The 12,848-nt window shown below is 41.1% G+C and overlaps 1 protein-coding gene across 2 annotated transcripts; it reads left to right on the forward strand.

The window, feature by feature from the left end:
- Positions 1-982: 982 nt before the first annotated feature.
- LOC138827138 (small integral membrane protein 15-like) lies at positions 983-12,131 on the forward strand. Of its 2 annotated transcripts, none has more exons than XM_070022621.1 (3): positions 983-1,016; positions 6,814-7,072; positions 11,551-12,131. In XM_070022621.1, the coding sequence occupies exon 3, from the start codon at positions 11,733-11,735 to the stop codon at positions 11,952-11,954; it is 222 nt and encodes a 73-aa protein (XP_069878722.1). In that variant the 5' UTR covers positions 983-1,016; positions 6,814-7,072; positions 11,551-11,732; the 3' UTR covers positions 11,955-12,131. The 2 variants fall into 2 exon arrangements, with proteins under 2 accessions (XP_069878722.1, XP_069878720.1); XM_070022619.1 differs by lacking the exon at positions 983-1,016 and adding an exon at positions 1,117-1,548.
- Positions 12,132-12,848: the final 717 nt, after the last annotated feature.

Genomic DNA, 12,848 nt, shown 5'->3' on the forward strand with positions numbered 1-12,848 from the left:
CCCCACTCTAGCCCTTGACCTTCATCAATTTGTACATAATCAACCTACTGCCTCTGAATTACACAGCAATTGATAAGGACCTGATCGGAAATGATGATGTTTTCTTTTACCTCATAAATGGTAGGAACTGCTGGTAGCTGCTAGTGGAAGTACATATTGACCAGAACTTTCTCCCACCAAGTGAAGTGGGAGAGAATGGAGACAGGCCCTGTAACCCAGTGAATCCAGTGTAGGGAATCCTGAATAAAAGGAAAGGTACAGACTTGGCTTTACCTCCTGACTCCCACTCCCTCCCCCACCCCCACCTCTGGGGTTGAATACTTCTTAGCCACATTTGTCACAATGTATCCTTTCTTTGAAGGCCTTCCATGCCTCAGCTACAGCTTTGAAGTTTCTCTTATTTTCAGGGTTTGTTCTTTTGTTCATTTGTTTTGTGATTTGATCTTTCGTTCTCATACTTTTAATTTTAAATCCATTTCCTCAAATTGTGTACCAAAGGTATGGAGTTGGTTTTTTTGTTTCATTTTTAAAATAAAATAATTTAGTTCCAAACATGAAAAATTGGGGTGTTTTTAAAGCTAGATGCCACTTTGCCCACCCCAGGCATGCCTAGGACTTCGTTGTGATCCACCATGGTTTCACAGATTGTTGGAGCAAGTCCCAGGACCTATGCACAAGAAGCCCGAGGTCCTTATGCCTGGAGCACAGGGACAGTGTCTCTGAGGAAACAGGTCCTAGGATCCAATGTCCCTGGAGGAGGGAGGCTCTTGAAACACTGCCATGATAGTGAATATAGCAGTCCAACTCCAACCCACCTGGAGCCCTTGACAACAGACCTAGAGACCTGGGAGCAAGACCTCCAAGGGATCCATGCCTGGCTGTGATTGGTCCATTCCTCCCTGATGTCACTAGGCTCAGCTGTGATTGGTCCATTTCCTCACTGACCTCACATGCCATTGTGACTTCTATAACCCCCTGCAGAGGGTTATAGAAGTCAGTTGCTCTACCTTTGCCAGGTACAGTGCTGAGAGCTCTCCTTTGGATGACCTGCTAGAATCAGAGCTAAGTTGATGCTTTCTTTTGCGGGTGGGAGGTGGGTGGGAAAGGAAGGCTTTGTGTTGTGTGGGTTTGGGGATTGCCATTATTCAGTGGTTTAGACTGAGCTAATTTTAGTTAAGATTTGCTACCCACTAAATTGATTCAGTTAACTTCAGTTAAGACTTGCTACCTGCCTTATTTATTGAGATAAGTTTAGTTAAGATTTACTACCCACCATATTTATTTATCTGAGTTAAGATTTAGGGGGGAGGCTGGGAAGGGATGGGAAAGGTAAACAAAGGAGGAGGCTACAATGCTTGATAAGAAATGTACTCACTATCTTGCCCATGTAATTGTAACCCCTCTGTACAGTATTTTCACAATTAAAAAAAAGGAAGGAAAAAAAAAAAAGGTTGACTCCCTGCCATCTTTCTAAGAAGGAGCCAAACACATTTGTTATACTGTTAGAATAACCCACAAGCAAGAAAATCCATGGAGGCACAATTGAAGGTAATAAAGGAGTTTTATTAGTCAGTCTGCAATTGCTCTGTCCTGGTCTACCTCAGAACTAGGAACAGCTGAAACCTCCAAGGAGGCAAGCCTTTTTTTTTTTTTTTTCATTTTTCCTCCTTCCTACAAGCCTCACCTCTCCACTCTCCAATGGCCTCTCCATGGGCCTCTCTATCTCTTGGAGGGCCTCTGTGATTTTCACGGGCCTCTCTGCTTTCTGTGGGTGTCTCTAACCATCTTCAGGCCTCCCCACCTCTCCACAGGCCACTTCAATCTCTGCAGGCCTCTTGGCTCTTCACAGGCCATTCACAGGCCTCTTGGCTCTGCATGGGCCCCTCAGCCTTGAGCAGGCCTCTGCACTAGCCCAGGCCTCCTCGGGCCCTGCGTGGGCCTCTCCACTGCTGTGCGCTTCCCTGGCCCCTCCACTGGCCTGGGTCTTCTGGGGCCTCTCTTCTGGCCCAGGTCTTCCCTCTTGATGGTAGGGGCCTCTCTAGGCCTCTCTGCCAGCCTGGGCTTCTGCTCAGGCCTGCCCAGGTTCTCCTCAAGCCTGAGGAGGGCCCAGCTACCACTCTACTCTGGAAGGCATATCTCTTGCCTTTTATCTCTTGTGGTACCTCTTCTCAGTCCCTTCCCCAGAACCACCTCTTCTCTATCCAGTGGCTTGCCCCCAAGCTACCCATTGACACCCCACCCCCAGTAGCCTGGCATGTGTGGAGGTCACATCAGTGTGGGGTGGGACTTCCCATGGGATTTCCCACCCTACACGTTCTCACATTCTCCATTGGTTTTTATGTCCAATCAAATCATTGATTTTTAGGTCCTTTTGGGTCAAATCTTAGACTGGCCCTGGGGGAGGAGGCAGCTAATAACAGGCCAGCAGATAATAACTTGTCATCCTTGAACTTTTTCCAAATGAAATCTCTAGGTTGGAAGAGATGGGGTGGATCTAGGCTGGGATGTGTTGGTGTCTCCCAGCAGCTTCGATGGATTTTACATTTCCTGCTGCATTTCCTGCAGATTTCTACATAAACTGGCTAAGCATACATTACATAGGCTTGGCAGGCTAACACCCCACTGGTTTTCAAGACAGTTTTAGGCCAAAGCCTAGGGCAATTTACCAGGGTGACAAATAACCAGATATAGACAGACACAGAAGGCTTGAACCAGTCACCATTTTCCACAAATGCAGTCTCTACACCTTCACACTTGTTGCCACTGTTTTCATTGCCTCTTTAATTTTATCCTGCCTCACTCTTCAAAAAATGAGTCTGGTCCCTTGACCAGAGTTGATGGGCAAAGATTGTCCATCTTCTGTAACTTCTTCAAGCTGACTCAGGGGTTCTGGCCCTACTTATCCAGGAACCTATAACCTTAGCCTATTTTACCAAGGGGTTTCCAGAATTAGATGTCATTAAAAACATATGTTACTCCAAACTGGAAATTATATACAACATTTAACTGCGCAGACTGAATACCTTCAGTTGGAGGAAGGCTGAGTGGGAGTCACTTGAAACTAAACTGGCCTGACTCTTGTCTTTTGTCTAATTTTAGACAAGCACTTTATGACTTTTTACATTGCCAGGACCAGCCAAATGTCTGAACCAGACCCACAGCAATCTCTTTAGCCAGATTGCTATAGGATCAAACCAGTCCTTCAGCCACCTGACTGCCACCACACAGGAAGGTGGACATTACAGGCCTGTAATTGGGCCCAGTGAGAGGCTGGAACTTTTATTTCCCTGGAGATGTCCAAATGAGCAACAAAAACATGATCCACATTTAAAAACTGGTACTAATTCCAAAAACAAGACAAGACAAAAACCAAAGGCTGAGTTGGTCCCAGTGGACCCCATTTCATCCCTGCTAAGTCTCTGAGTCTGCTGAGTGGGCCTGCCAATCCCATTCAGCAAGCCACACTGCCTGCTATATAGTATGAGAGCACTACCAGATACTAGGTGGGGTATGTAGAGATCCCCCCAACCATGGCTAGACCAGATGCCAGGTAGAATCCAACCAAAGCCAGACTAGATGCCATGATGAATGGTTTCCCTCAACCACAGCCATACAGAACAGAACCTCATGGTGCTGTTGCTCCCTTGATAGTGGATAGGTTACTGAGTGTGTCCATTCCCCATTATCTCCACTGTTCCACTCAAGGGAGGATCTCTCCCCTGAGGGCTGAGACACCTACAAGGGCGGTTCCTTGGGGCCAAGGTCTGGTGCTATCCATATGGATTATCTCACTGAAGCCTCCATATGTAATAACCCATCAGTGAAAAAAATCCAAAGAGCCATGGTTAAAGGTAATAAAGGAGTTTTATTACTTGGTCTGCAACTCTTTTGTATATTTCTTCAGAACCAGAAGCAACTGCAACCTCCCAGGAGGCAAGCATTTTTTCCTTTTTCCTCCTTCCTATAAGCCTTGCCTCTCTCTGTCTACACAAGTTTCTCCACTCTCCATTGACTTCTCCACTCTTTAATGGCTCAAATGGTAGAGTGCTTGCCTTGAGCTGAAGAGCTGAGGGATAGAGCCCAAGCCCAGAGTTCAAGCCCCATGACCTAAATAAATAAATAAATAAATAAAATACATGGTATAAATCTGTGAATTTTATAAATCTATGAATTTATGAATAATATAATCTATAAGAACCTGTGAATTCATTACCTTACTTATGTAATATAACCCCTCTGTACATCACCTTGACAATAAAATTAAAATTTAAAAACATGTGCTGAGTGCCAGTGGCACATGCCTGTAATCCTAGCTACTGAGGAGGCTGAGATCTGAGGATAGTGGTTCAAAGCCAGCCTGAGCAAGTAAAGTCCTTAAGATACTTATCTCCAGTCAACCACCAGCAAATCTGAAGTGGTGCTGTGGCTCAAGTGGTACAGCACTTGCTTTGAGCTGAAGACCTCAGGGACAGGACCCAGACCCATAGTTCAAGCTCTAAGACCAACAACAACAAAAAGAACCTATGAGTTATATAAGTAATTTGATAAGTATGACATAACTGTTCTTAAAAATCTAAAAAAATGCAAAAAAAACCCTTTATTTGTAAGGGGGGTTGAAGAACAAGGAGAGGGAGGGAGCTGGGAATGTGGCTTATTGGTAGAGTGCTTATCTAACATGCATGAAGCACTGGGTTCCAGTCCTTAGTATCACATAAACAGCTGGAAGTGGCACTGTGTCTCAAGTGGTAGAGTGCTAGCCTTGAGCAAAAAGAAGCTCAGGGACAGTGCCCAGTCCCTGAGTTCAAGATCCAGGACTGGTGAGAGAGAGACAGAGACAGAGACAGAGACAGAGAGACAGAGACAGAGAGACATAGAAAGAGAGAGAGAGAGAGAGAGAGAGAGAGAGAGAGAGAGAGAGAGAGAGAGAACAAGTGCATGACAGCGAGAGACAGCAGCATAAAGCATAAATCACTGCTGGTGAAGATGTTGAATGCTGTGAATTCACTCCTGTGAGCAAGAGACTCAAGAATGATGACCACTGGCTGTGGTCACCCCCTCCCTAGGCACATAAGACAAGGGAAATAAGGAAAGTCAAATAGTACACAGTCCATCAGTTCCCCCAAAGCTACATAGCCCAAGGGATCAGAGAATGAACATACATCTCAAGATAGGTCGCAAAATTTTAATTCTAAACAACTGACCTCCCTGACAGGAAGGAAAACGAAAGGTTTTATTTTTGTTGTTTTTGTTGGAGTAAAGTTTTGATCATGTCAGCTTGGTTTTTCTATAACCACCTTTACTTTGTTCTTTTCTTCTTTAAAAGAAATTCTTAGTTTTTCCTTGTATCTTATGAAATAATTCTTTCAGTTTTTTTTCTGTTTTCCCACTGACATTTTTCATTTTAAAATATTTTTTCCTCTCTCCAGCCTCCTCCCTGCCATTCCTTTCCCCTGGTCATAAAGCTTGAAATCAGGTTGTGGGTACTGTCCCTTATCTCAAGTTAAGACTAGTGCTGTACCATGTGAGCCACATCTCTACTTTTACTTCTGAATTTTTTGGTGATTAATTGGAGAGAAGTCTCATGGACTTTGGTTCTCATGCTGGCTTTAAAGCTCAAACCTCAGATCTCAGGTTTACAGGCATGATCCACCTGCACCCAGCAGTTTAGATACTTTTATTTACATATATCTGGTTATTTATGGTACTTAGATTTTGGTTTTTTGTACAGTACTGGGGCTTGAACTAAAGGCATAGGTGCTGTCCCTGAGCTTTTTTGCTCAAGACTAACACTCTAGAACTTGAGCCACATCTCCACTTCATTGCTGCTGAGTTGGAGATAATAAGCTCAATGTCTTCTTAACCTTGTCTGACTTTGAAACATGAGCCTCATAAATCAGCCTCCTGAGTAGAGGAATACAGGTGTGAGCCACAGGTGCCTGGCCCATTAATAAGTACTAAGACGACCTTGAATACTTGATAATGACCAACAGTTTTCTACTGGGTGGATTTCAGAAACATTAAGGTTGTAAGGGAGGGATAAGCTGTGTTGGAGAACCCGGAATACTTGCTCAGAGTGCTAATGTGTCAGAGATACTATTCACTGTGAGGTGAACTGTGCTTTTATTCTTTGAATCAACAAAATTCCTTTCTTTTTAGTTCTCTTCTTTGTAGAGATCTTCACTTCTTTGGTTTTCAGTCCCAAATAAAATAAACAAATTTGTCCATTTGAGAATTGATCACACAAAAAATGAGTTTCCTCTTAGGTGTGCCTGTTTTCAAGGCCCTGATATGAGTCATGTGTCCTGTTCCACCATTGCTTTTCCTCAGATGAGCTTCCTCAGGAGAGTCAATGATTGTGCAAAAGTACTGATAAGTTGACAGAGGTTATGGGAGAGCCTGGGTGGACTCAAGTAACTAGATCAGATTGTACTCATTTATACGTAGCACTAATTTAATATTTCAAATGAATGAAATCTAATCTGATTTCTCCAATGTGATGTATCCATAAATATGTATGTATATGTATCCATATATATGTATCCATATATATGTATATACGTATATACATATATATATATATATATATATATATGTCTGTCTTTGAAAGAACTGCAATCTTTTTATTTTAGGACTATATCAAACTCAAGAAAAGTAGAACTTGGTAAATTACCAACTAATATTTCAAATTAAGAAAGTTGGTTTGTTTTTTACATACCCTGTTATGCTTAACTCACACTGAAAATTTCACAATCAGTGAAAGTACATTTCAAAAGCTGCTCATTTTTGGTCATTTCAAAATGTTTTCGTATGCAGGTATTAATATAACGTGTTCCTGAGATTTATTGTTTTTCCATATATATCCATGGTGAACTGGCCACGGGAAGGAATTCCATGAACATTCCATGATGTGAACATTCCATAGTGACCTGTTGTGATGTGATGAAATGAGGCATGTCTTACCTTCTATTCCAACTCTCAGTCAGAGCCAAGACTCACATTTGTGAATAGTTGGGACATTCTGTTTCCTGTCAAAGTCCTGAGAGATGGAAAAATCTGAGATGCTGCTGTGTAGGTATGTACATAGTTTCTGAATGCTGCTTTTACTCACGAGACTGCTCAATGTTAATCCATATTCCTCATTTTTTTTACAATGTATAACTTATTTTTTAAATTCAATAGTCAAGATGATGTAGTTATTTCAGTTACATTTGTAATAACTACATTTGTAAATGTTACAAAATTCATTAACGCATTCAATCTTTATAATAGATTCTACTATGAAACTAATTGTTAAAATTCTAAATATTGTAGTTTTTCTGATGTAGATTTCATAAACATCTTGGAAGAGAAAAGGTAACAGGGAGCATGTGTACACTGCCTTCCATAGGTGAGGGGGCTTGTGATACTACATAGAACAATGTCAGAATTTGCGATGTGGCAAGCTTGAGCATAAAAACCAAAGGACGGGGTGGGAAGGTGACTCAGTGGTAGAGCGCTTGCCTTGCATGCCTGAGGCCCTGGGTTCAATTCCTCAGCACCACATAAGCAAAAAGAAAAAAGCCAGAAGTGGCACTGTGACTCAAGTGGTAGAGTGCTAGCCTTGAGCTGAAGAGCTGAGGGACAGTACCCAGGCCCAGAGTTCAGGCCCCACGACCGGACCCAAAACAAACCAAAAAAACAAAACAAAACAAAAAAACCAAAAGACACTAAAGAATCATAAGTTGAAAGCTAAGTATCAGCCCAAACAGAAGAAAAAGGTAAATACAGTAAGAAAATTTCATCAAACACAGATTATACATCACCTTTTTTCCCATGTAGATGTCCAAATAGAGAACATTAGATAGGGAAATCCAGAAATTTGGGGTGGGTTTTCAGGGTACAGTGACTGAGAGAGTACTAATAACTTAGTCCCTGTTAGGTGGCTAGTGGTGTAGTGATGACAAGAAGTAGTTGCCATCAGGACACCGCAGTGGACACTGGGTGATGGAGGGAAAATAGCTTGTATTGTCCTCAGTGAGTGGTTTGTGTCAGTTAGGGACTGTGGTAGTGACTGGGTTATCTACAAGGGAGATCCATTTCTGCTCCATTGTCTCGAAGCACCTAGTGAAGGCAAGATTTACTGGCTGGTGAGCAAGACCTGAGAAAAAAGATAACTGACCTTGTCAGCTGACCTTGTCCCGTTGCTTGTTCTTTGACTCATATCAGTAATCAGCATTAAGTTGTCATCCTTCAAGCATCAGTTCAGTAGTACTTGAGGACTACATCATTAATTAGATTTAACTGCTCAGCAGGGCTTATCAATTGGAGAAAAGTGAATTGACACACACTTCAAATGGCAAGTGGTTCAGGATGTTTTACGCTCTTAAGCCTTCTTGTGTGCCAAGTAGAACACTATTCACAGTTGGGATAATGAAGGCTCCCTAGAGGCCTTTGACACAGAGATGTTGGGAGAGGATTATTACTAGTTAGCTCTCCCTCATCTCTTTCAAAGAAACTCTGTTTAGAAGAAGGAATGGAAATGTAGAGGCAGTAGGCATAGGTTCATGATTTGTATCTTTCCATGGCTCAGGCCATCTCCTACAGCATCAGTCTTCCCAGAATCACTTTGTTGCAGATGGATTTAAGAAAGGGATTAAGACTTGCTCTTGGCTCTGAATTCCATGACATCATACAGAGGAATCAAGAGTTGAAGGAACTGTTTCTATCACCCAATTAGATTCTTTTCTCATTACAATCACTCAGGAGTGTTGGGAATCTGAGCAAGTGTTCAAAAATCTCTTACTTTAGCCGGGAGCCGGTAGCTCACGCCTGTAATCCTAGCTACTCAGGAGGCTGAGATATGAGGATCGCAGTTCAAAGCCAGGCCGGGGAGGAAAGTCTGTCAGACTCTTCTCTTCAATAAACCACTCTAATACCAGAAGTGGCGCTGTGGCTCAAGAGGTATCGAGCTCACCTTGAGCTGAAGAGTGCAGGGACAGAGCCCAAGCCCAGAGTTCAAGCCCCATGACCGACCAAAACAAAACAAAAAAACTCTTACGTTCAATTCTTGCTCTGTCCTTCCCTTAGGGCAGGGTGGAGATTACAGGAAACAGTAAAAATCTAGGAGTTGCAAATTATTTAACAAGATAAAAGAGTTAGGGACCACCTGCCTTTTCTCATGGTTTACCAAGTTGAGTAACTTGGGCAGGGATAACATTTCCACAATTCCAAATGTGGATCTTTGGCAGAGAGTAATCTGAACATTGTATTATTTCCATGTCAGATTTAAAACCAGGATATCAGTCCCCAACCGAGATTTCTGTCACCATTCTCTCTGTGTGATCTGTTCTTCCTACGTGACCTCCTCTCAGTGAGCGCGTTTGTCCACCTAACCACTCTGTAATGCTTAAGCACAATCTTCAAGAGCACATTCCCTCTTGGGTCAATTTGACCAAAGCATGAAGTCAACCAAAATCCTAAAGAGAATTCTGAAGGCATAGACCAATCTCTCCATGTCTCTTAGAACAACTATTCTACTCTCAACTTCTGTCACAAGTTGGTTCTATTTCTATTAGCTTCCATTTTTGAGATTGTTCAATGTCTTTCTCTGTCTGGCCTTTCAAGAGATTGCAAATGACAGCCTTCTTCTCATCACAAGAAATATATGTGTTCCAGGTGTTGGATATGAAGTCACTGCACAATGAAAACATGGAACATAATGTTGTAGATAAAAATACTATATGTATACCTACCTATGCAGTAGAAAGTGACAAGGATCCCTTTTTATCTGAATTTTACACTAAATTTCTATCATAGTTCTACCTCTATCTACTTGTCTCTCTCATCCCTTGGATTTCTGTAACCATCTTCTAACTAGCTTTAGTCCTCATTTTTTCCACATTTCTAAATTTTTAGATTAACCACACATTATGTTTAACAAAACCATGTCTTATGTTTTGGGGGCAACTGTCCTCAGGAAGCTGAAGAAAGACAGGCTCTTCACATAATCCACACTGGTGTTTTATTATAACTCACTCAGCAGAACAACAGAATGGGATAAGAATGAATCACCAGGGGCTGGGAAGGTGGCTCAGTGGTAGAGTGCTTGCCTTGCATGCATGAGGCCCTGGGTTCGATTCCTCAGCACCACATATGCAAAAAGAAAAAAGCCGGAAGTGGCGCTGTGGCTCAAGTGGTAGAGCGCTAGCCTTGAGCTGAAGAGCTGAGGGACAGCGCCCAGGCCCAGAGTTCAGGCCCCACGACTGGACCCAAAAAAAAAAAAAAAAAGAATGAATCACCAGAGGTTAATTCAATTTAAAGTAAGCACTGAAGTCATTTTGGGGTTACTCATCCTAAACCAAATGCTTACGACTCTTGTATTTATTTGCCCACCAAAGAAACCAGAAGTGGAGCTGTGGCTCAAATGGTAGAGCACTAGCATTGAGCAAAAATGCTTCAGGAAAGAGAAATGCGATGCCAAATATAAACCATTGGTTCAATACTAAAAAAAAAAAAAAAAAAAAAAGCTTCAGGACAGTGCATAGGCTTTGAGTTCAAGATGGAGGACTTGAATGTTTCTGAATGTTTCACAAACTTCAGGACAAAAGGTGATTAGTCCTGTGCACATTTTTTTGTTTGGTTGTGGGGCTTGAACTCTGGGTCTCAGTGCTGTTCCTCAGCTCTTCAGCTCAAGATTAGTGCTCTACCACTTGAGCTACAGCACCACTTCTGGTTTTCTGGCGGTTAATTGGAGATAGTCTCACAAACTTTCCTGCCCAGGTTGGCTTTGAACCCCGATCCTCAGATCTCAGCCTCCTGAGTAGCTAAGATTACAGGCGTGAGCCACTGGTGCCTGGCCCTGTGCACATTTTGTAACAAAGATCTTCGGATCAAAAGCTGAATGGGGAATAATGTATCATTTCTGTTATTTCATATGGATCACATATACAGTGGGAAACCTTAGGGGAGCAATGGAGAAATTGATGCTCTCATGGTCTTGGCTTAAATCACAACAGTGTTTCCCCAGATACTGTTCCCCAAACCACCTTGAGATAATCTGACTCCAGCCTCAAAGGGATGGACCTCTTATTTCTGAGAAGAATGTATAAAATATGTTGAAAAACCATTCCTAATTATAAAAGACACAAGTCAACAACTTTACTATCTTAATTACTTGACAAGTTGTAAGTAATTAATGCGCATCATTTGTATCCAAATCTTTTGGATAAACTTCAGTTCCATTATCCCTATTCAACACAAGGAAAGGATGAGAAATGTTGGTTTAGTGAGTGTAAAAAAGGGTTTCCCATTAGAACTCACTTACCTTTGCCATTAAGGATTTTTCTGTATAATTCACAGAGGTTTCCTACAAAGATTTTTCTGCATTGTTTCTTTCCCATGTGAGTCTTCTAAGGCTTGCTGAAGGTTACTTCAGGTTGAGACTTCCTCTAATGTTTTCATTTACAGAAATTTTGTCATTTCTCCAGGTCTCTGATACCAGTTGGAATATGACTTCTGGCTAAATGTCTTTCTACATTTATTATACTCAGTTTCTATTGTATCTGTTGTCAGATTCACTGAAGACTGACTTGTGATTAAAAGTCATTGCAGCCCTTCCTACTTTGTCTAGTGAATTTAAACTGCTCAGAAGTGTATGGTAGAACAAAAGAAGATGACAACCAGGGGAAATTGTGATTGTCTCACTGATAATATCAGGACTAAATTAGAGACTACTACTCAAACTTAAGTTTCCTATGACGGCTGTGAAGATGTTTCACATAAAGGCTTGGGTTGAGTATGTTGTGGAATGGGCTGCAAAGGACCCTTATGGTTTCCTTACAACAGTTATTTTGGCTTTCACCACACTATTCCTAGCAAGTGCCATCCCATCCTGGAAATTGGCCAAGATGATTGAAGCCAGAGAGGAGCAGCAAAATAAGAAACAAAAACAACAAAATATTGCAAAAGCTAAATAACTAAAAAAGGAATGGAGTGAACAAGCTCTGCACCTAGAGGAGAATCTTTTGGAAAATTATGCAGCTTTGGACTCATTGTTTTGATTTCATCATAGGATTATTTAGTAAACTAAATCTGATTATATAGAAGATTCATGTTCTGATCTCAATATTCATGTTTAGTTTTGTGTGTGAAAGTTTGTTGGTATCTATTGACATTATAAGTACATTGTATTAATCTGAAAATATAAAATCATAAATATTCCAAAATCTGAAACTTTTATGTAGACATGATTTACAAATGAAAATTCCACACTTGACCTTGTAAAGGGTTTTATTCAAAACACAGACACCCTAAAAATATTGTATGGAATTGCCTTTAGGCTATGTGAAATGGCAATGAATATGATGTCGAACTAAAACACTTCTGGTCCCAAGCATTTCAGAAAAGGAATACTTGCAGTACAGATTCTTTATCAATGACTTAATGATTTGCCATTTTGCAGGTGATATAATGAAGTCAAACATCCTGTGGAGAATGATGAATTTACATATGCACTCCATTTAAATAATGGCTTAAAATTGGGCCTTCTTCTAGAACAAGGATACTAGGAATGTACAAGTCAAAATTGCTCTCTTTGAGGTAAAGTTTGTTTTGGCTTCAAGACATACAGTGTATTAATCATATTTTTAAAATCATTTTTGCTAACGAATGGAGTAATTTCTGATTTTTCAGAGCAAAATGATATGAATGGGAACATCTATTTTTCTGTTAGTCTTTGAGACAACTGGTAGTTATGAAGATATTATGCATTTTTTCCAAAAGATTTATTATTTTGACTGTAAAATATCTACTGGATGTAACAGTTTTTGTATTTTTGCACACCACCATTTTCTTAGGTGAGGTGTTGAGTA

This window comes from Dipodomys merriami, unplaced genomic scaffold (assembly GCF_024711535.1).
Source record: "Dipodomys merriami isolate MVZ:Mamm:240054 unplaced genomic scaffold, mDipMer1.0.p SCAF_151, whole genome shotgun sequence".
In the NCBI taxonomy this organism is placed as follows: Eukaryota; Metazoa; Chordata; class Mammalia; order Rodentia; family Heteromyidae; genus Dipodomys; species Dipodomys merriami.

Coding starts and splice junctions, on each gene's coding strand:
- LOC138827138 (XM_070022621.1), top strand. CDS start 11,733: ATGACGGCTGTGAAGATGTTTCACATAAAGGCTTGGGTTGAGTATGTT.